Genomic DNA, 19,856 nt, shown 5'->3' with positions numbered 1-19,856 from the left:
AGAGAGAAAGAAGGGGAAAGAGGGTAAGACACTCCTGTGAGGAACACTCCCAAAACAGCACAAGATGCTTGTCTACAGATCTAATTTGACACTGAAGGAAAGTCCCATCCCTCCAGTGAGGTAAATCAGCTTAGCAACTTTCATTTAACAAAGCAGCAGCGTGTGCCTGCAGCTAGCGCACTGAGAATGAGATCTTCAAAGCTGCCTAACGGATTTGGAGACCAATTCCCATTCACATTAATGGGAACTGGGCAAAAAATATCCCTGAAGTAGCTTTGAAATCTCAGCCAGATTATTTAAACTTTAATACATAGCCTAACTGAGAATTCAACACTGCCTGCCTCTTTGGACTGGATTAAGTGTAGGAGTCGGGCTAAGGGAAGAGTGTTAACAAAATGGCTCTGCTGCTCTTCAGCATACTGCCTCTAAACAAAACACTTGCTGAAAGAGGCAGCTACAGGAGCGATTCTTCTGCAGGGTACCCTTTGGAGCCATGATATTACTAAACGTGACTATTATTGCACTGAATAATTTCCCATATCTACTATCCTAGACCCAAGTACAGGAAAACTACTCTGTGGTTTCTGGCACTGTAATTTCAGTTGTACCATCGTGCTACACACTCAGCACATAATCACAAAAATGCCAGTTTTACTTCTGGGAGCATAATTAAATATATCGCTCATACCCATTTTTGGTCCCACTTCTGGAACAATCAAATCACTAGGCAGAAGATTTAACATATCATCATTGCTGAAGGTTTAAATCTAGAAATAATTCAAATTACAATTTCACAGCTGTGTATTAAAAAAAAAAAAAAAATAAAGAAAACCCTGATGCCTTGCCAAAATTTCAGGAAAGACATTTCTAATTGGAAGTGGTAATAGAATGAGTTTTGATCACTCAGTTTCCTTGAATATTAATCACCACATTTCTTCATTTGAAATTTTTTTAACCTGCAGCTGACTTCTTCTTCCCCAGAAATACTAGAACTCCAGGAAAAAAATAATTAACTACTTGCGTTAGACTGCTCTTTACTAATATTTTACAGAACTTGATCACTACAAGAGTCTCCCTGTTAAAACTTGAAAGGTTAGAATTACTATAAAGACACTGATTAATTACTATAGAATTACTATTGAACTAGTATGAAGACCCTTCCTATTCCAGCAGCAGACATTAAAAAACAGATAGCTAAAAACACTGCAGTTAGATTTCAGACTAGAACATACCAAATTGCACCAAACAACGGGAATTTTCAAATTATATCCTAACAGAAGAGCTTGCTCCTGCAAAGTCATTATCCTCTTCCCTTGAATACCTTCTCTACTTATCTGCCAATTTAAATCTTGAGCTACCCTATGATGAACATTATATACGCTCTCAGCAGAACAAATACGGCATTTAGGAACAAAGGAAAAATTACTTCAGAGCTGAGTTAATGTTGCTTTTTTGCCAACTGCAGTTGTCCACTTTCACAGAGTCAGATTCTGTTTAAATGGCAAAACAATTTAGGTGCCTGATCACCATCCCCTTCCTGCCACCTTCTTGCTTCTACCTTTCTTTTTTTCATTCACCAGGCCCTCATGGAAGATGGGGTAAAACTACCACCAACGTGCCACTGCTGGGGCATTTTTGGTGAAAGGCTTTTGTGGAAGTGTTGGCAAAATATCTATTAGTTGCTTTTGCAGCAATATACCGTGGTACCTACTTAAAGAAAGCAATAAGCAAGTTGACCATGATGATGTACTGCACAAAGAGGTAGACAGCTTGGAGGAACGGCGTGAGGAAGGAGCCAGGAGGACAGTCTTCATTAGTTTCGCAGACTGAAAATGAAGGACAAAGACTGCATGTTTAGCATGGAAATCACAGCAGAGCACAGCAACGGCACATGCTTCTTATTTGCCCCAGCAAGAAACAGAATAGCCCTCATTACTTTCAAAGATACATTACTAAATCCCTAATGAAAAAGTCTACCTCCACATAAAGGACATCTGAGATTTCGTCATGATACTACCGCCCCATAGTTTCCTTTGCAATTCAGAAACTGTAGACACCATTTCATATATGTAAGTTCTTATGCCAATCACCCTGACCTTTTGTTAAGGGGAAAAATGATGCAGCTGAAAGGTATTTGGGAGATGGCACACACTCAAGTAAACGGAAATCCAAATCTTTGATCCTTAAAGCAAGTGGCAAAGCTTTCACTGACCCCACTGTGGAAAGGGTACGGTGCAAAGGCTGCTTTATCGGTAATGGAGCGTTATTCCTTTAGAGCTTCAGTAAGATCATACTAACGCATGTGCAAAAGGATATATGGCTACAAATATCTGTGAGATGAAGTAACAAATCACAGAAATTAAGGGATACCTCTTAATGTTTTTAAATTTTCAAAATAAATACTTTTGATCTTTAGAATTTTTAATCAAATTTTACACCTTTGAGGAAATTTTAAAACACATTTATAAGGCAGCAGCCCTAAATTCAGGACATATTCCACAGCATAAAGAGTCATTAGAGAAAACATAGCTTTATTTGGGAATTGTCAAATTTCTAAAGGTTTAGCATTAATAAGTGATTAAATGGATTAAACTGTGAAACAGTGTGCTTTCATTAAAAGAATTTTGACTTATATAACCAAAATACATAGCCATCATATGACTTTTTCAGCAATAATCAAAGAATCATAGAATCACAGAATACCAGGTTGAACAGGACCTCAAGGATCATCTGATCCAACCTTTCTTGGCTAAAGCATGGTGTAGACAAGATGGCGCAGCACCCTGTTCAGCTGAATCTTAAAAACATCAAATGATGGTGAATCCTCCGCTCCCCTGGGGAGATTATTCCAATGTCTGATAATAATCCATAATAATGGATGCAACATCTTAAATTATTTTAATGAATCAGATCTATGCTGAACTACATAACTTAAGTATCTGTACCTATTTGCATACATACTTTTCTATTTTAGGGACTGTTTTACTTGTACCCATCACTTAGAAGCATGAGAGTGCCTGCCATTTATAATGCTGAAATACTCCCTGGAGTACCTGGTTCTTCTCTCTTATTGAGCCATGGCCAAAGCCATAATCAAGATATAACATTTTTTCCTATTTACTTTTCCTATTGTAAAGGAAATTTTCCTTATTTTCCTATTTCCTGTTTACTTTCCTTATTGGTTCTATTTTTCCTATGTTCAACTGGTTTATCTGCTTAAGAATGATGCCAGGTAACTCTTACTATGGTGAAAAACAATTTTTCTTTTTTATTGTTCCTTTTTTTTTTGTTTTCCCTTGATTCTTTCTTCCTTTAAGGCAACTTTGCAGTCTTTTCTCCAAGAGATCAGCAGTTTTAGATATAGGACATTCACTGACCATGAACTAGCTTAATGTTACTTCCTATGTGCTTTCCGCTGAGTTTTGCAATATACTTCATTTGAAAAGGTAAATTCGAAGGTTTCAAAGCTTCATCTTTTAAACAAACTAATATTCTCACCCTTATTCATGCAGCATTACTCATTAAGGACATATACATACTGTAATCAAACTTGTTTGAGAAAGAATAGAGTCCATATGTGGTCAAAAATCTATTAGCCCAGAGTGGACATGTTTCATCACAAGTTAAATTTAAGCTGTGAAAATTACGTACCATCTATTTCTCCAGCATAGACCTCACCAAACATCATCCAGTAGGGTTGAAATACAATATCTCGTGCCAGAGTCCAAGAAGGAGGCTCCTCTGGCGAAAGGATTGCCTTTCGTGCCACTCCAAAACTCAACAGGACTATGGCCATCATGACCACAATATAGAACATATTTGCTGTCTGGAAGACATGTTTGCATGAATGAATTATCTGTGTTAATTATATGTAAAGGAGACATTATTGCTGTTACTAATCATAATATAAAGCCAGGGCTAATAATCTAATACGCTGGAGGAAATACAAGTATTTTATTTCTATGACCTGGACTACCCAAGTATTTTATAGAGGTGAAAGTCAACTTGGACCAAAAAGGCCACAAGTCCTACTTGCCTCTCAAGTCCCTTTTAAGATCTTCAAGCAAGATTTGAAAAATGCAGAGACCTTATGATGGTTTTCCTCAGTGGTATTTCTTCCAAACTGAGAGCAAGGAATAGCAGTAAAAATGATTTTGCCTTCTAATACTGCATCAGAATTACCATGCAAGACAGAATATAAAAGTATTAATGAGACAGTTCCCAATAACTGAGGGAAATTAGAGTGGGAATCTGCAGATGTCCCTCAAGACTAGACAGCAGTTCAGCAGCAGTTCTTATACCAAAAGAGAAAAAAAATTAACTTTGATCTCAGAGAAAGTTTGCCTGCTAAAAATGGGATATAGTTATCTGAATCAAAATGTAAAATAATAATGAGACAGTTTCCAAGAGCTAGGGGAATTATCTATAGTAGTGAGCCCATCTGCAAGAGACAGGGATTTTTCTTTCTCCTATTATCAAGCTGGATCAGACACTCAACTCAAATGCAACCCTTCTCTAAGGAACAAAGTAAAAATGGGTTTTGTGAATAAATTCAAATAATGAATAAATTCAAATAATGAATAAATTAGAGGGAACTGGAATCTGATTATGGTGAACTCACAAACAGAAAAAGACATGGTATTTTCAGGTAATACCTTTACTATGAATTATTAGCTGACCTGTTCTTTGACCATCATTCTTTTCTGTCACTTCTGACCTTTACATGTTCCTCAACAGATGCCTTAACAGTAACAAAAATACTGCTCCAAAGCATAATACTTACCATTTTCCCAATCATTGTCAGGTACGGGCCAGCATGCTGATTCACAGCAAAAAGATCAAGAAGCCGAGTATACCAAAATATTATATCCAAGCAGTAAAGAAGTCTCCCTGCAGTTTGAACAGGGGGGTCAGACCAGCGCAAGCCAAAACCAATCATAAACAGGATGATAGCTATAGAATCAGTAAAATTCCAGTATTCATAAATCCACACCTTCACTTTTTGGCGAAATTTTCCAGGTTCTGAGATAAATACCTGAGTAGAACGTGGGGAAAAAAAAACAAACAATGAAACTCGTTTAAAATCACAAATACATTCTTTAGCCGTTTCTGTCTGAACTGTTTCATATTTGAGAATGTATAAATTTCTTTCCTTTTTTTTTTTTTTGCAGGCTGGTATATTGCATATTGCCATTCACCATTAAATGAGGTTTGTACTTAATCTATAGTGTCGTATCGCTCAAGCCTGCCACAGAAAATAGGAAAACAGGATAGTTCTTCCTACGCAAAATGAGACTCTGTGCCTGAGCCCATTCACTGAAAAGTACATTTTCTCAGCAGAAAAGAGCAGCCAGTATAGAACCGTTATGCATATGTATCATTATAAATTAACGAGCATTTTCTAGAGGAATGGTCACGACCTGCGATAGCCCTTCCAAAAGCCCCTAAGTCATGGAAAGTACCAACCTAACCTTGCTCATGGGAAAATAACTAATGCCTTTTATTTCAGACTGAAAATATAAAGATCCTTGTATTCCACCAAGGACATGCTAAAAAAAGGGAGCGCTGGCAACTAGCAAGGTAAAGAATGAAATGTTCGCTCCTTGAACTGTGAGGTGCCCCAAAGGAATTTTAAGCTTCACTGAGCAAATGTGTGAAGTGGAATCTTTGGGAGGCCGTAAATAAAACCTTTGCACGTTCTGCAAGTGAGGCCAATTATGCCGTGCTATGTAAGATCACACTGATAAGTACAACGCAAAGGAGAAACTTTGAAATGTTACGCCCCAATCCTGCAAGAATTTACGCATATGAGCACATTAATGTAAACAAGTGATCCTACTCAATTCAGCTGGACAAATCCACGTGAGGAACTAGTTGTGGGATCAGGGCCTAAGGCTTTAACAATTAGTTGATACAATCTAGAGAAATAGAGGTTTGCAGTTACATGTAACAAAACTCTCAGCAGTTAATTAGCTGCACGTGTCCTACAAAGTCTTTGACAGCAGACCAGAACAAGTACATGGACAAAGAAAATCAAGTAGAAGACAAGAATTTCAAAGTCTCCAATGAATGTTAAAGCTAGAAAGAAGAGCTTCATGGAGAGTCATAGGTTATTCTACGCATAATACCTATTAGCTGATAACAATGTTCACACTCAAAGTAAATATCTAAAGACAAATTCCATATTCGTTGGTCCACTCAAAACAATTAAACAGGTGCCTATATTGGGGCTCCAAATCTCAATTCAGCACACTTACTCTCAAGCAACCTGCACATTACCACTGGCTTTACACCACAAAAAAAACAGAGATTTAAGGAGAAACTTTAAGATGCATTTTCAAAGCTCAAGTACTGGTTTTCAACTAAAAGACTTCTCAGAAATAAATGCCTGTATAATTCTTTCCTCTGCTAAATTCTCTATAAAAAGAGTGCAGGATTTGTCATTCTTCAGTTTATGATATTTTCTGTATCCTATCGTATATCCCATGTATTTATCTATATTCTATCATATATAGAGGTTTCATATATCCTCTATAGATAAGAAGTGTGAATAGAAAAGCTTACCTCCCTGACTTTTTCAATAGCCGTGCTGAAAATATAAATGATAACAAGCCACTCTTGCACACTTGGTCTTGGTTCCATTTTCACCAACACAGTGTAAGTGAAGAGCATGAGAAACGCCATGTATGCCATCTACAAAACACACAATATATAATCCATATGCACAAAAATCCCCAAGAAATTCCTGAAACATATTAACAGGTGATTAGCCTGACTATATGCATTCAAACTACTGGGGCAGCGTCAGACTTTGAGCCCAAAATCTTTTTATAGGAATATCTTTAAAGTCATTTGGTAAATTGATGCTTTGGTAAATTGGGAGCAGAAGAAAAACTATTGCAATATATGTTCACCTAGGCCCAAAACCCATATATGAGACAGACTATTATATCAGCATAATGTTACTTTGATGTAAAGGCGGCGCTATGCTTTTATCCTAACCTTCTGTAGGAGCAAGTAACCAGTCTCAAAGCTATGTGAATCACTGCTTATTAATCAGTGCCCTCCAAAACACAGGAGGAACAATATTAGGTGGAAAGCACATATGTTAAAGGTATCAGAACAAACTAGAAACATATCTGAGATAACTGATTAACAACTCATAAAGCAGTTAACGACACCCTGTTAAAGGAGTAACAGTTTATGTAAACGGTGGTCTGACCCAACAGGCAACCTGATCTTAAACTTCCTAAACTCTACTGACACAGGGTTAGTTACTAAAATAAACTTAGTAAATGCATATTTATTATATGCATAAATAAATTGCATTAATAAATGCATTAAAAATAAATTTATAAATTGCATTAATAAATGCAATAAATCCTATAGATTAATATTCATTCCTTCAGAAACGGTTACTAAAGGGACACAAATATCTGTGAGATATTTAAGGCCAGCTTTAAATCCCCACACTCATGCAATTAAACACTGTAAAAAAATGTGCTCAGGTTTTTTCTTTAATTCCTTATAATTGCTTTTTGTTCTTTTTTTGGTTTGTTTCAGTTTGTTTTGGTTTTTTTTAATCGCAGCTGCATGATTTCAGCTGCAAAACTTTTCACTTAATTGTGAGAGAAATACTCAAATGCCTTCCCATCCACCCCCACCACTGTGTCTACAAATCCATGCTAGGCAAAGCAAAAGCAGCATCAAGTGGTATTTGAAGGATCAAAGGATGGTTTCGGCGATCCAAGTTCTAATGTGATGACCAACCGTGTGAAACCAGAACTTGACAATTGGTGCGTTGTAGAACTCATAGATTTTTCTAGTGCCGGGCAGGTTTCCTTGTCCACCGTCTACTTGGCTTTCGTGAGACTTCTGAGCAAACTTCTCCACATCATAATCCTTCTTTAAAAGGAAACAGCATTTAAAAAGTAAGAAACCATGGTCTATGGCTGCAAAGGTTGTATCATGTTAGAGGGAAGACAGACACAGGTATTTAAACTTTGTTCCGAATAAACAAACCATTACTGCAGCTTGATTTTGTCTTGTTACAACCACCTCATTTGCAATAATTAACTTGCATGCTTTTCCACTATAAATACTAATTTAGAGTTTGTTCTTATGACTACAGGCAGCAGACTAAGGGCCAGCACACCTGAATCCACTCCTGTTTCTGGCACATTTTTCTTTAAGTCTTTAAGAAGAGTCACTTAATCACTTTGTATCTCACTTTCCCCATTCATGAAATACAGATAAACAACAACTCCCAACACGATGTAGCTGTGTTAGCTAGAAATCCATTGACAACTGTGGCATGTTCTAAAGTAAGGGAAGGAGCATCACATTTCCACTAACATATACTGTTGCATAGAAAATGTCAAGACAGTGAAATTCTAAATACAGAATCTAATTGCTATTTTTGATGTATTGTATGTAGGATTAGAAGATGAGGATGAAATAAGTACTCTCTTACAGAGATCTGCCTACAAAAAATATAGGTAGCTTCTTCATTATGGTCAATAAAATAAAAACAAAAAACAAACAAAACCAAACCAAAACAAAACAAAAAAAGGCAAACACACTTGATTCTGTATCCAGAGTTTGACACTTGTCCGAATAACCCTCTGAAAGTACAAATATGTGATTGCTGCTGAAGCCTAAGAAGAGCTGCAGAACCACAGCAGGGGGCAACTGAGAAAACCAGAAGGTGCCGGAAGGAGTTTTCAGAGACGAAGGAGAGAGGCCACGGGAACAATAAATAGCTAATAGCTGGGCAAGGCTGAGGGAACCAAACTACCTTGTTCAGTTTTGTTTCAATGCTGGCCAACTGCCTTGGCTAATGTCAGTGCTAAAGCTTACTGTTACTAGACATCTGCAGTATAGCACTTCTTATGTGACACATTTGTCCCTGCTACACAACATTTCCTTGGGTTATCAGGGGAAAACTGATTTTTTTCATCACATTAGACTCAGAAAAGTGCTAAATTTGGAACACAGAATCATCTCAACGCGTTAATATCAGATCCTCCAAGGTGAAGGAGAGAATTTGTCCCATGAAAAATGCAACTTCCAGGTGCAGCAGGTCACTGGAATTTATGACTGTGTGTGAAAGATGCTCTATATGACACCTGTACACTGTTGAAATTTTCTGTGCATTTTTCTATAATATTTCATAACAGAGTATTTAAGAAAAAGCAGTAGCTTGGCCTTTTGTTTTAAACAACACTCTATATTAGATAAAATCAGAATTTAAGCTTATTGCCGCTGCAGGAAGGGAACAGCCCCCTCTGAGGCAGGTCAGAAAAGTGCTTACACACATTGCTGCATTGCCTTCTACCAGACTGCAGGGGTGGTCCTGCTGCAAGTAATTACAATTGGCCTGTCCTCTGTATCGTAGCTGTTAGCCGAATACATAAAAAGCATTTTTGAACTGACTATATTAGACAGATGCTGCAGGAGATAATAGCTTCAAGCATTTTTCTGCATCAGAGAGAGAAAACACCGTATACATGAGCGTGGCATTGACAGGCCTACCATGCAGCTGCAAAAGCCCACAGTGACAATCTACTCTCTTTTATTTTACACAAATTTAAAGTTAACTGAGAGGGTCCCAAGCAATCTACAATGCTTATCCGCTGTCAGGTAAGCAGAGCAGAGCAAAATATGTTGCCTGACAGCCCTCATTTGACAAACCCCTTGTCATTGGTTAGCATCTCACCAACATTAACCCTTTTGGACGGAAATCCTCCATGTCTGCTGTTGACCTCAGACTGAAAACTTCTGGAAATTTTCAGTTCAAGGAATGCTTTGTGGAGAATGAGAAAAAGAAAGGACAGGCAATTCCGCTTGGGAGAAGTCCAGGGTAATTCAGATCTTAAAATGCAAAGACTTCACCTATGCTGGAGATTCTTCATAGACAGGCCTAAGAAGGACTTTTGTGCAACCACAGGTCCCTGTGGAGTGTTTCAGGACTCAGTTCAAGTGACTAAGCCAAAAGCACAGTGCTTCTCGTGCACTTGAACTATCATCTCTGCCAGGCTCAAGCGATGCAGAAGTAGAGATACCCTGTTTTTCAACATGGAGGACAGGAGGTAGACCTCTGGAAGAGCTACGATGTAATTCAGGAAACAAAATCTCAAGACGAGACTAAAAGCAACGGATGGCCATGGAGAGGGGGAGAGGCTGTGGCTGAGATGTGGGGCTGGGCTCCTGGCCAGGCAGAGCCGGAGGAAGGAATGAGTTGGACAGGACAGGACCTGGACTGCCTCAATTCTGCTGTTTCCCTGTTTGGGAAGCTCAACCAGGGAACATAAATTTAGTCTTACAGATGTGATTTTGTGTATAAAACCATTCTTAGATTATTTGGTATGCAATTACATAAGTATTTATCTGCATCTTGAATAGAGTTTATGCTCTAAAATACCTGTGTAACTGACAGATAATTATAATCTCATTATAATTCTGTGATATTGGGAAGGATTTTCTTATCACGGCCAGTACAGAAGTGACACCCAGGACAGACGAAGCGACTTGTCCAAGGTCACTTCAGTCTGTATCCAAACAAGGGATCAAACCCCTACTTCTTGAGAACTGGCCCCTGACACTTCCAGCTGATCCCCTTCTCCTCACTCCTCAGGATTATACCGTGGTAAACAGACAGACCCTGACACACAAATGACTGATCATCACTGACTGACCAGAGACAAGGCATCTTTAGAGCTGGTTGGGCTCTGATCCCCATGATACCGTGTGAACTGGTGGCAGTCTTGAGACTGAGGCACATGAGACATTTCTGCTTTGCTTTTAAACTCCAGCATCAAGATGGTGGGAGGCAGGAGAATACTCATAATGACCTAAAAGAGAGACACAAGGTTTGGGAAATTAATTCAGCCATGATAGCATAGACCTTAGGCTATAGTAAGCCATCCACAGTGCCAGCACAAGCACAGAGCAATTCCACTGGCCTGGGAGGGAGCCACTGGTGCGAGGAATCTCTGTATCACACTCCTACAACCTCCGAAGAAGTGTGTTGCTCTTGACTGTTTTGTGGCTTTGAAGAGTGTCATGATATCTGGGGATACTTTAGATAACTGGTCCCTATGCCCAGAAGGCATTCCTCCCATCAGCAGCTCTGCCAGAGAACCAGCAACTCAGGGCAGCGAGACCAGGTGGGGGGGACAGACGGGTGCTGAGAGAATGGAAACAGCAAAAAAAACCTCACAAAATGCACTCTTTTAATGTCATTCCACGGCTGCTTTTGCAAAGAAGTAAAACAGAAGCAAGCACTGCCCTCCCTCCCCGCCTTTCTGTGCACATTCCAATCCATTCTCAAGCACACCTGTCTGAAGCTGCATTACACATGTTCATAACCACAAAGACATATATGAAGCATGTGAACAGCATCTAAATGCTCAGAAAAAGCTAGAGTGATGTTACCTTAAACCAGGAGTTCTTCCGCATCTTGAGGCGTCCCATCCACATATCAGTCAGCAGCATCTGTGTGCAAGTATGGGATACAAAAGGCCGCAGCCCCACAGATACCGCTAGTTTTAAGCAAGTTGAGTTGCTCCAGTTTTTCAGTTCATAGGTCAGCAATTTCATGGCCATCTGCTCATTTTGTTTGAATGCTTTCTCTAGGACATCTAAGGCAAGCTGCCCAAATTCTCTGGAGTGGAAAGGAATTAACAGTTAATATAAGAGGAATCAGTCAAAACTCAGAATCACTGCTGCAAAGAGGCTGGTTTGAAAACTCCATTAACTAAAGTTCAGCTAACAATCTCAGTAAGCATGATTTCTTCCATTTTCCCCATTGCTTTACCAATATATCTAGCAAAAAATAACCTGGGGAGTAAATTTAACTATTTAGTCTTAATCACAAGGTTTGGGGTCATACTGTTCTCTACATTTTTATTTGTTTTGTTCTTAATCTCACTTAGCAATCAAAATGTACCCTGTGAAGTTCTGTTTATTTCCTTCAACAACAGACTCATCACCACTGTGGGTAAGCATTGTAGGCAGTTGCAAAAGCCTCTTCTTTCACACTAGCTCTTAAACATCTCTGTAAGGAAGACTCATCAAGAAAGATATGCCTCTCTTTAAATTAAGCCTTGGAGCTGCATGCAAAACAAGACATGACATCTTATTGTACTCTGAATCTGAGGCATGATTTCTACAAAGCATACAACATGTCATTAACAAGAAAAACTACCAGAAAACACTAATGTGAAACTTAAAAACTTGAAGAAAATTTTTGGTCTACTTCATTTATTATTCACTCAATTATTTCAGCACACATTTTCTTTAGGTCTTACACAGCGCAAGATTTAAGAACTGATTTTAGTTTGCTCATTACCACATATTACAGATCTGAAAAGTCCAACTCATATATGCCATACGGCTTTTAACAAGTTGAACTTGAAGGGAAGCTGTAAGGGAAATTTCAATCTTCCACTTGATATTGAGTAGATAGTGAGCCATGCATTACTCACTTACGTTTTAATTTTCAAATATGCAACTAGATAACATGCTAATAGCTTTCCTTTAATTCTTGACCAGACTGCACACCTCCACTATATCATATGAATAGTGGGCAGCTGAAAGTATTTCTTTTACACTCTGTAGTCCATGGCACCACTAACCTCACAAACTCTTAGTGGATTAGGAAAATATCAAACCATTCTAAGCACTGCAGAACTTCGTTAATTACAGTGAAGAGACAGCTCATACTTTGAGTACTTCTTGAGTTCTTCTGAAGTGTCATCCACCATGTTGCTCTGCTTAGCTTCCCGTGCCATCGCCCTGTAGAGTTTGCAAGCCACAACGGCTTTGACCATGGCTTCTTCTCCATGCTGCCAGAAGAACATTGCCATCTTCTGTCTTTTCATTAATACTGCCCAAACCAGGAGGTCGTTATAGGGGTAGATAAAGCCTGATGACTCTGCAAAGTTTATATCCTCTTTTGATTTCTTCTTACATTTATGGAAAGCAGTAGATCTTTCCTATATATTTATTTTTCAGAAAAAAGAAAATCTCAATGAGTGGTTAAGGTTCAGATTCATGTAAATAAAACTACATGCAAATCTGATTTGCAAGTAGCAAACTATTTGATCATTACATACACATAAGTCACAAACTACAGCTACGATCACATTCAGATTACTAATGCAAAGAAGCTGGTATCATTAGTGGAAGAAAAACACTCTTTGCTCTGTGCCCATGCCATTTATAGCCTCCCCTTCATAGAGGTGGCCAGTCTCCAAACCCCGTGATATCAAGATCCTACTTTCACTCTTTTCTTGTCCTTGTGTCATGACAGAAAAAAAAGCAATCAGCAGACTGAAACATATACCATGGACATGTGATACTTGAAGGTGATTTTTACTGTCTGCCACATTTGTAATGTAAACTTGCTATACATTCATGTCTTGATGTTTCATAGATTCATAGAATGATTTGGATTGGAAAGAATCTTAAACATCACCTAGTTCCAGCTCCCCTGCCATGGGCAGGAACACCTTCCACAAGTTCAGGTTACTCAAAACCTGGCCTTGAACACAAGAGGGTGACACAGCCAGCCCAGCTGAAGTGCCTCTACGCGAATGCATGCAGCTTGGGCAATAAACAGGATGAGTTAAGGGCCACTGTGCTGCTGGAAAGCCATGACATAGTGGCTATTACTGAAACTTGGTGGGATGATTCCCATGACTGGAATGTAGGGATACGCAGATACAAGCTCTTTAGGAAGGACAGGCAGGGGAGGAGGTGTTGCCCTCTGCATCAGTGACCAGCTAGAATCAATGGAGCTCCACATGGGGAAGGACGATGAGCTGGTTGAGAGTGTATGGGTTAAGATTAAAGGGAAGACAGGGGAAGGCGATGTTACAGTAGGGGTCTGCTACAGGCCATCCGACCAGCAGAGCCAAGCAGATGAGGCCCTCCATAGGCAGATAGAAGTGGCTTCGCGTTCACATGTCCTGGTCCTCATGGGGGATTTCAACCACCCTGACATCTGCTGGAAGGACAGCACAACAAGGCACCAGCAATCCAGGATGTTCCTGGAATGCATAGATGACAACTTCCTTCTCCAAATGGTAGAGGAACCAACAAGAAAAGGCGCTATGCTGGACCTCGTTCTCACCAACAGGGAAGGGCTGGTGACCAATGTGAGGCTCAGGGATAACCTTGGCTGCAGTGACCATGAAGCGATAGAATTTAAGATCCTCAGGACAACTAGGAGGACGTATTCCAAGCTTATGACCCTGGACTTTAGGCATGCAGGCTTTGATCACTTCAAGGATCTGCTGGCCAAAGTGCCGTGGGACAAAGCTCTAGAGGGAAGGAGGGCCCAGGACAGCTGGTCAGTATTCAAGGATCACCTTCTCCGTGTCCAGGAGCAAACTATACCGGCAAAGAGGAAGGCAGGAAAGAATGCTAGAAGACCTGCCTGGATGAACAAGGAGCTCCTGGACACGCTGTCACACAAAAAGAAACTTTATAAGGAGTGGAAGAAAGGACAGCTGGAATGGGGGGCATATAAGGAAGCTGTCCAAGCAGCAAGAGACCTGGTGAGAAAAGCTAAGCTCAGTCAGAATTAAATCTAGCCAAGGAGATCAAGGGAAACAGCAAAAATTTCTATAGGTATATTAATGGTAAGAAGAAAACTAGGGAAGGCATTTCCTCAGAAAGAAAACGGGGGAGCTGGTGACAAGTGATATGGAGAAGGCCAAGGTTCTCAATGACTTCTTTTCCTCAGTCTTCACTGACAAGGGCTCCAGCCACACTCCCAGAGTCACAGAAGATAATGGCAGGGGTTGGAAAGAACTGCCCATTGTAAGTGAAGATCAGGTTCGTGACCATCTGATGAACCTGAAAGTGCACAAGTCCATGGGACCTGATGGGATACACCCACGGGTACTGAGGGAACTGGCGCATGAGGTTGCTAAACCACTTTCTATTATATTCCAAAAGTCATGGCAGTCTGGTGAGGTCCCTACTGACTGGAAAAGCGGAAACATAATCCCCACTTTCAAAAAGGGAAAGAGGGATGAACCAGGGAACTATAGGCCAGTCAGTCTCACCTCCGTGCCTGGTGAGATTACGGAGCAGATCCTCCTGGAGGCACTGCTGAGGCAGAAGAATAACGAAGAGGTGATTAGGTACAATCAACAAGGCTCCACCAAGGGCAAATCGTGCCTGACAAACCTGGTGGCCTTCTATGAGAAGGTCACAACATCAATAGACAAGGGGAGAGCAACTGACATCATTTACCTGGACCTGAGCAAAGCCTTTGGCACTGTCCCACATGACATCCTGGTCTCCAAGCTGATAAAATATGGGTTTCATGGACTGACAATTCAGTGGATAAAGAACTGGCTTGACAGCTGCACCCAAAGAGTGGCTGTCAATGGGTCCATGTCCAAGTGGAGGCCAGTGACAAGTGGAGTCCCTCAAGGATCAGTACTGGGACCGGTCTTGTTTAACATCTTCGTCAGCCAGTGGACAGTGGCATAGAGTGCACCTTCAGCAAGTTTGCCAACGACACCAAGCTGTGTGGGGCGGCTGACATGCTGGAGGGAAGAGAGGCCATCCAGAGGGACCCTGACAGGCTGGAGAGGTGGGCCCAAGCTAACCTCATGAAGTTCAACAAGACCAAGTGCAAGGTCCTCCATCTGGGTCGGGGCAATCCCAAGCACCGATATAGGCTGGGCAGTGACTGGCTTGAGGGCAGCCGTGAAGAAAAGGACTTGGGGGTGCTGGTAGACCAGAGGCTCAACATGAGCCGTCAGTGTGCACTAGCAGCCTAGAAAGCCAATCGTATCCTGGGCTGCATCAGGACCCCACCTGCAGTACTGCGTCCAATTCTGGAGCCCCTACTACAAGAGAGATACGGACGTGCTGGAATGTGTCCAGAGAAGGGCCACAAGGATGATCAGAGGGCTGGTGCACTTCTCCTATGAGGACAGGCTGAGAGAGCTGGGGTTGTTCAGTCTTGAGAAAAGAAGGCTCCAAGGAGACCTTATAGTGGCCTACCAGTATCTTATGGGGGCCTACAAGAAAGCTGGTGAGGGATTTTTTAGGATGTTGGGTAATGGTAGGACTAGAGGGAATGGATTAAAACTAGAGATGGGTCAATTCAGGACGTTAGGAAGAAGTTCTTCACCATGAGGGTGGTGAGACACTGGAAGAGGTGGCCCAGAGTGGAAGCCCCACCCCTGGAAGTTTTTAAGGCCAGGCTGGATGAGGTTCTCAGCAACCTGATCTAGCGGGATGTGTCCCTGACCATGGCAGGGGGGTTGGAACTAGATGATCTTTAAGGTCCCTTCCAACCCTAACAATTCTATGATTCTATGAAAGCCACATAAATTCATTCCACTTCATGTTTTGTCTGTCAGATAAATGTATGTGGTGATCTTTGCTCTTTTATCATCATTTCTTTGAAAGAAAATACTCTGCCATCAATTTTCAGGTATCAGAACTATATCTCTTCTTAGCAGGCTTACTGTAGCTACTTTAATAAGCAATCATAAGAAAACATTGGGAAAATCAGAGAATTCCTACTATTGCTTCCAAGTAAGAATTTTCTCCCATGCTCGGTGTTCAGAAATTCGGTGACACTACATTTCAATGAACAAAAGCCCTTAGCAACAAATGAAGGGAAGTTAAAAAGTATCACAGGAGGAGTCAGAGCTTGATTTCAACGTTAAAATTACAAGACATTCATAAACACTTTATGAACACTGAGCAGTAAAATGCTGTAATTTGAGTAGAATTATGATAACAGCCTTCCCAACATATGTCTAAAAACTCTCAATAAAATGATTAGCAGCCTAATATGTCCTAAGCAAAGTCTAAAATAAGCAGTTATATTACCTTGTATTTGTAAGGCTGTGCTGTTCTGAAGAATTGAGAATGCAAAGTACTTTCAGCAGATCCCATTCTGCTACCCCCCTGATTACTCTGATGAAGGGAATGAGACAGGCTCTGAGAAAAGCTGGAGAGCACTCTCTAGATCCAAAGGCATACCATAAAACACAAGGAGAGAAATGCAAATTAAAGATGAAGTTTGCCTGTACTTATCCCTGATTGCAACAGTGCCTGTAGAAACTGACATTATTCAAAGATCAGTGAGTCAGCAACCACTATAACTACGACTGGAGCTTATACCAAGGAAAAAATAAGCTGCTTCACATCTAATTTAAAATATACATATTTCTCTGAATCTCTAAATTCAATAACATCCACCAATTACAACAACAACAGGGCTTGCACCAGATTGGAATCACCTAACCTGGAAGCTCTTCTGAGTGCCCACCCTTATAAAAAGTGCTGTAAGCCCTTTAAGAGACAGAAGTTCTCTGAACTTTTTGCTGAGCATTTCCTCCGAAGCATGTTTAGCACCCCTAGGCACTTTGTTCAGTGTTGACTGAGAGGGAAGAATGTTACCAGCTGAATGACTAGCACTCTTCCCTGCAGATCCTAGTTATAGGATCACGTGGTTTCATCCATCATTATGACCATAAGGTCGTAATTCATGAGGATACACTGAAGAGTGTTACCACTGCTCAGATATCTCTTTTTAAGCATTGTATTAAGCCAGTGACGCACAGGAAGCCCTGTCACTGTGTTTCTATTCACTCCGAGTTTTCATTATTTCTTCTAATTTTCCCTGATCAACTTGAGTTTCTTCTGTTAGTCATGAAAGCAGTACATGGGGATGAGAGGTTTCTGTTGTTTGCTTTTTAACATATGGAAGTACTTTAATCAAAGTCCAGTTCTACTCCAAAAACTGGGGAGAATTCTTATGCAGTAAATCTGCTCTTTCTGTGATGTTGAGAATGACATATGACTAATACATGGAGAAGTTTAGGCTGTTTGCAAGTTACTGTTTTGGAAAGCCAATGGGAAAAATGAAAATCCTAGTATGTTTGCACACTGTTGTTCTGAGGCAGTTTGTAGAGGTGACGCTACCGATATGCAGACATGGCTCAATGCTATGCCATAGTGCCAAATGCCTTAAATATCTAAAAGGCGCAGAATAGCACGCGTGTCCAAGCACAACCCTCTGCCTGCATGGGTGCAGCCTGGCATATCCAGCATGGGACTTCCCCTGTGATGACCAGTGTGCCACAGAAAAAGCTCTGCCAGGCAACCACAGCTCATTGGCTTGGGCAGGAAGATGCACCACTAGCACTGAGCTGCTTCTAAAACGTAAGACATTTGCTCAAAAACTTAGGTCAGGGATATCCCTGTTGCTCTTCACTATGCCATGCTGACATGCCGTAAATCTAGTTCAATGCCTGTTGAATTCAGTATTTCTGTGATATGGTTCAAGTTGCAAGAGCAGAAACATCCAACTGCTTCACGAAAGGGAAAATGGTGGTTGGTACAGCCTTGTCGATCTTTATTGACGGATGATAGATAAAGTACACAAGCTGGCTACCAGACTCAAAGGTAAATTTACTGAATTAATAGTTAATTTAACTATCACTGGTGGTCTTGAGGGGCTGTGAGTAGTTTGGGGAGGGATTTGTCTGTTTTATTTGCAACCTCTCCACAGTTGTCAAAGAGGTTCATAAAACAGACAAGCATGGCATACATTTAACTGATGCTCTGCAGACAAACCGCGATGACAACCTGAGCTTTTTTAAGTGCCACATTTTGGATTTTCTTGGTGGACAGTGGTAGCCGTTTCACAGAAGTTACCTTGTGCTTTCTGTAGAGATCATTGTAGAGAATTCGGAAATGCTTCCTTGTGTAGCTGCTCCGATAAGCTCCACCAAGGAGGTACTCTATCACCAGTCCAATATCAATCAGTGATATCTTGTAATCCAAGGAAAGGGTATTCTGAAACACCAAATGTCACAAGCATTTCATGACACTATTATATGCAACATTCAACTCAACATGTCAGAGCCCTACTACTATAAGGGGAGTCTGGAAGAAAGTGCAACGAAGAGCTCCCACATCTGTCAGGAAAGCGTATACATTTGTTAGACATATGAAAATCCCCTAGGAGGCAGAACACGGGTACATCCACATTTTCAGCCTGAAAAGTGTGATGTCTACAGTCCGCTGCACCCAAATTGCATAGGGACATATATTGCAATGTTCACAAGACCAGCCGCATTCAACAGTGCGGGTAGTGGTTCTTCAGGTTAATCACCAACAACCAGAGAGACAGATAACCATCTTCTTCTTCTCATAACAAGCAAAAACTAGCATGGTACTACATTACACTAGTTCATTAATTAAAAATGAAGAAGTGGATGAAGCCTGCATTTAATGTTGTAGACTAATTTCTGGAGACTGGTAATCAATCGCTTGTAGTGGCTCAAGATTGTCATGACAACTAGGACAGCAGCTGCATGTGCATTAGCTGTACCTTCTAAGTCTCTTACTACTTCTGTTTAAAGCACCACTGCTTCCCATATTACCTCCACTGTCCTTCCATGACACAAGGTTTGTGACAAATTCTCTGAAGAACAGATTGTCTTCCATACAGATTTTAAAAATTATTGGTAAAACCTTGAATCACAACTCTTGGAAGTGAAAAATGGGCCTGTGCATAAAAGGGGTTAGAGGTGTCACGTATTCCTAGTGGTGTATGCCTTTCAGACTGTAAAAAGTAATTTTCTTCATTAGACTAAGGTTTTTTTCAATATAATTTAGCGGCAAGCCTCAGTACAGCCAGCTAAGGCCACCCAGCCCTAGGGAGGAGAAGGCAGCAACATGCCGAGCACTCTAGGGCAAAAGTACATCTCACAGGACAGAGCTTGCCAGCTCTGTCACTGATAGTTAGGCAAGTATTTCTGACTAATTTCTCTGCAATTCTGCACTCTGATAATTCTCTGCACTAA

At 40.6% G+C, this 19,856-nt stretch overlaps 1 protein-coding gene across 10 annotated transcripts in view; it reads right to left on the bottom strand.

The window, feature by feature from the left end:
• TRPM6 (transient receptor potential cation channel subfamily M member 6) overlaps positions 1–19,856 on the bottom strand; it is a 100,998-nt gene that overhangs the window by 30,841 nt on the left and 50,301 nt on the right. For 8 of the 10 annotated variants that reach the window (XR_008463788.1, XR_008463789.1, XM_054185432.1 and 5 more), the window contains 10 exons: positions 18,703–18,843; positions 16,870–17,004; positions 12,727–12,998; positions 11,437–11,665; positions 10,698–10,853; positions 7,771–7,905; positions 6,565–6,693; positions 4,784–5,035; positions 3,652–3,826; positions 1,712–1,826 (listed from right to left, as the gene is read on the bottom strand). Coding sequence is in view for 8 of the 10 variants with exons in the window: in XM_054185432.1 (XP_054041407.1) it covers positions 1,712–1,826; positions 3,652–3,826; positions 4,784–5,035; positions 6,565–6,693; positions 7,771–7,905; positions 10,698–10,853; positions 11,437–11,665; positions 12,727–12,998; positions 16,870–17,004; positions 18,703–18,843 (1,739 nt within the window). In the remaining 2 variants the exon portion in view is untranslated. The remainder of the gene's footprint in view (positions 1–1,711; positions 1,827–3,651; positions 3,827–4,783; positions 5,036–6,564; positions 6,694–7,770; positions 7,906–10,697; positions 10,854–11,436; positions 11,666–12,726; positions 12,999–16,869; positions 17,005–18,702; positions 18,844–19,856) is intronic. The other 2 variants (XM_054185433.1, XM_054185435.1) reach the window with 2 other exon arrangements.

Source organism: Rissa tridactyla, chromosome Z (assembly GCF_028500815.1).
Source record: "Rissa tridactyla isolate bRisTri1 chromosome Z, bRisTri1.patW.cur.20221130, whole genome shotgun sequence".
Lineage (NCBI taxonomy): Eukaryota > Metazoa > Chordata > Aves > Charadriiformes > Laridae > Rissa > Rissa tridactyla.
Note: the sequence above shows the minus strand (reverse complement) of the source record. Positions and strands in the feature narration are given on the sequence as shown.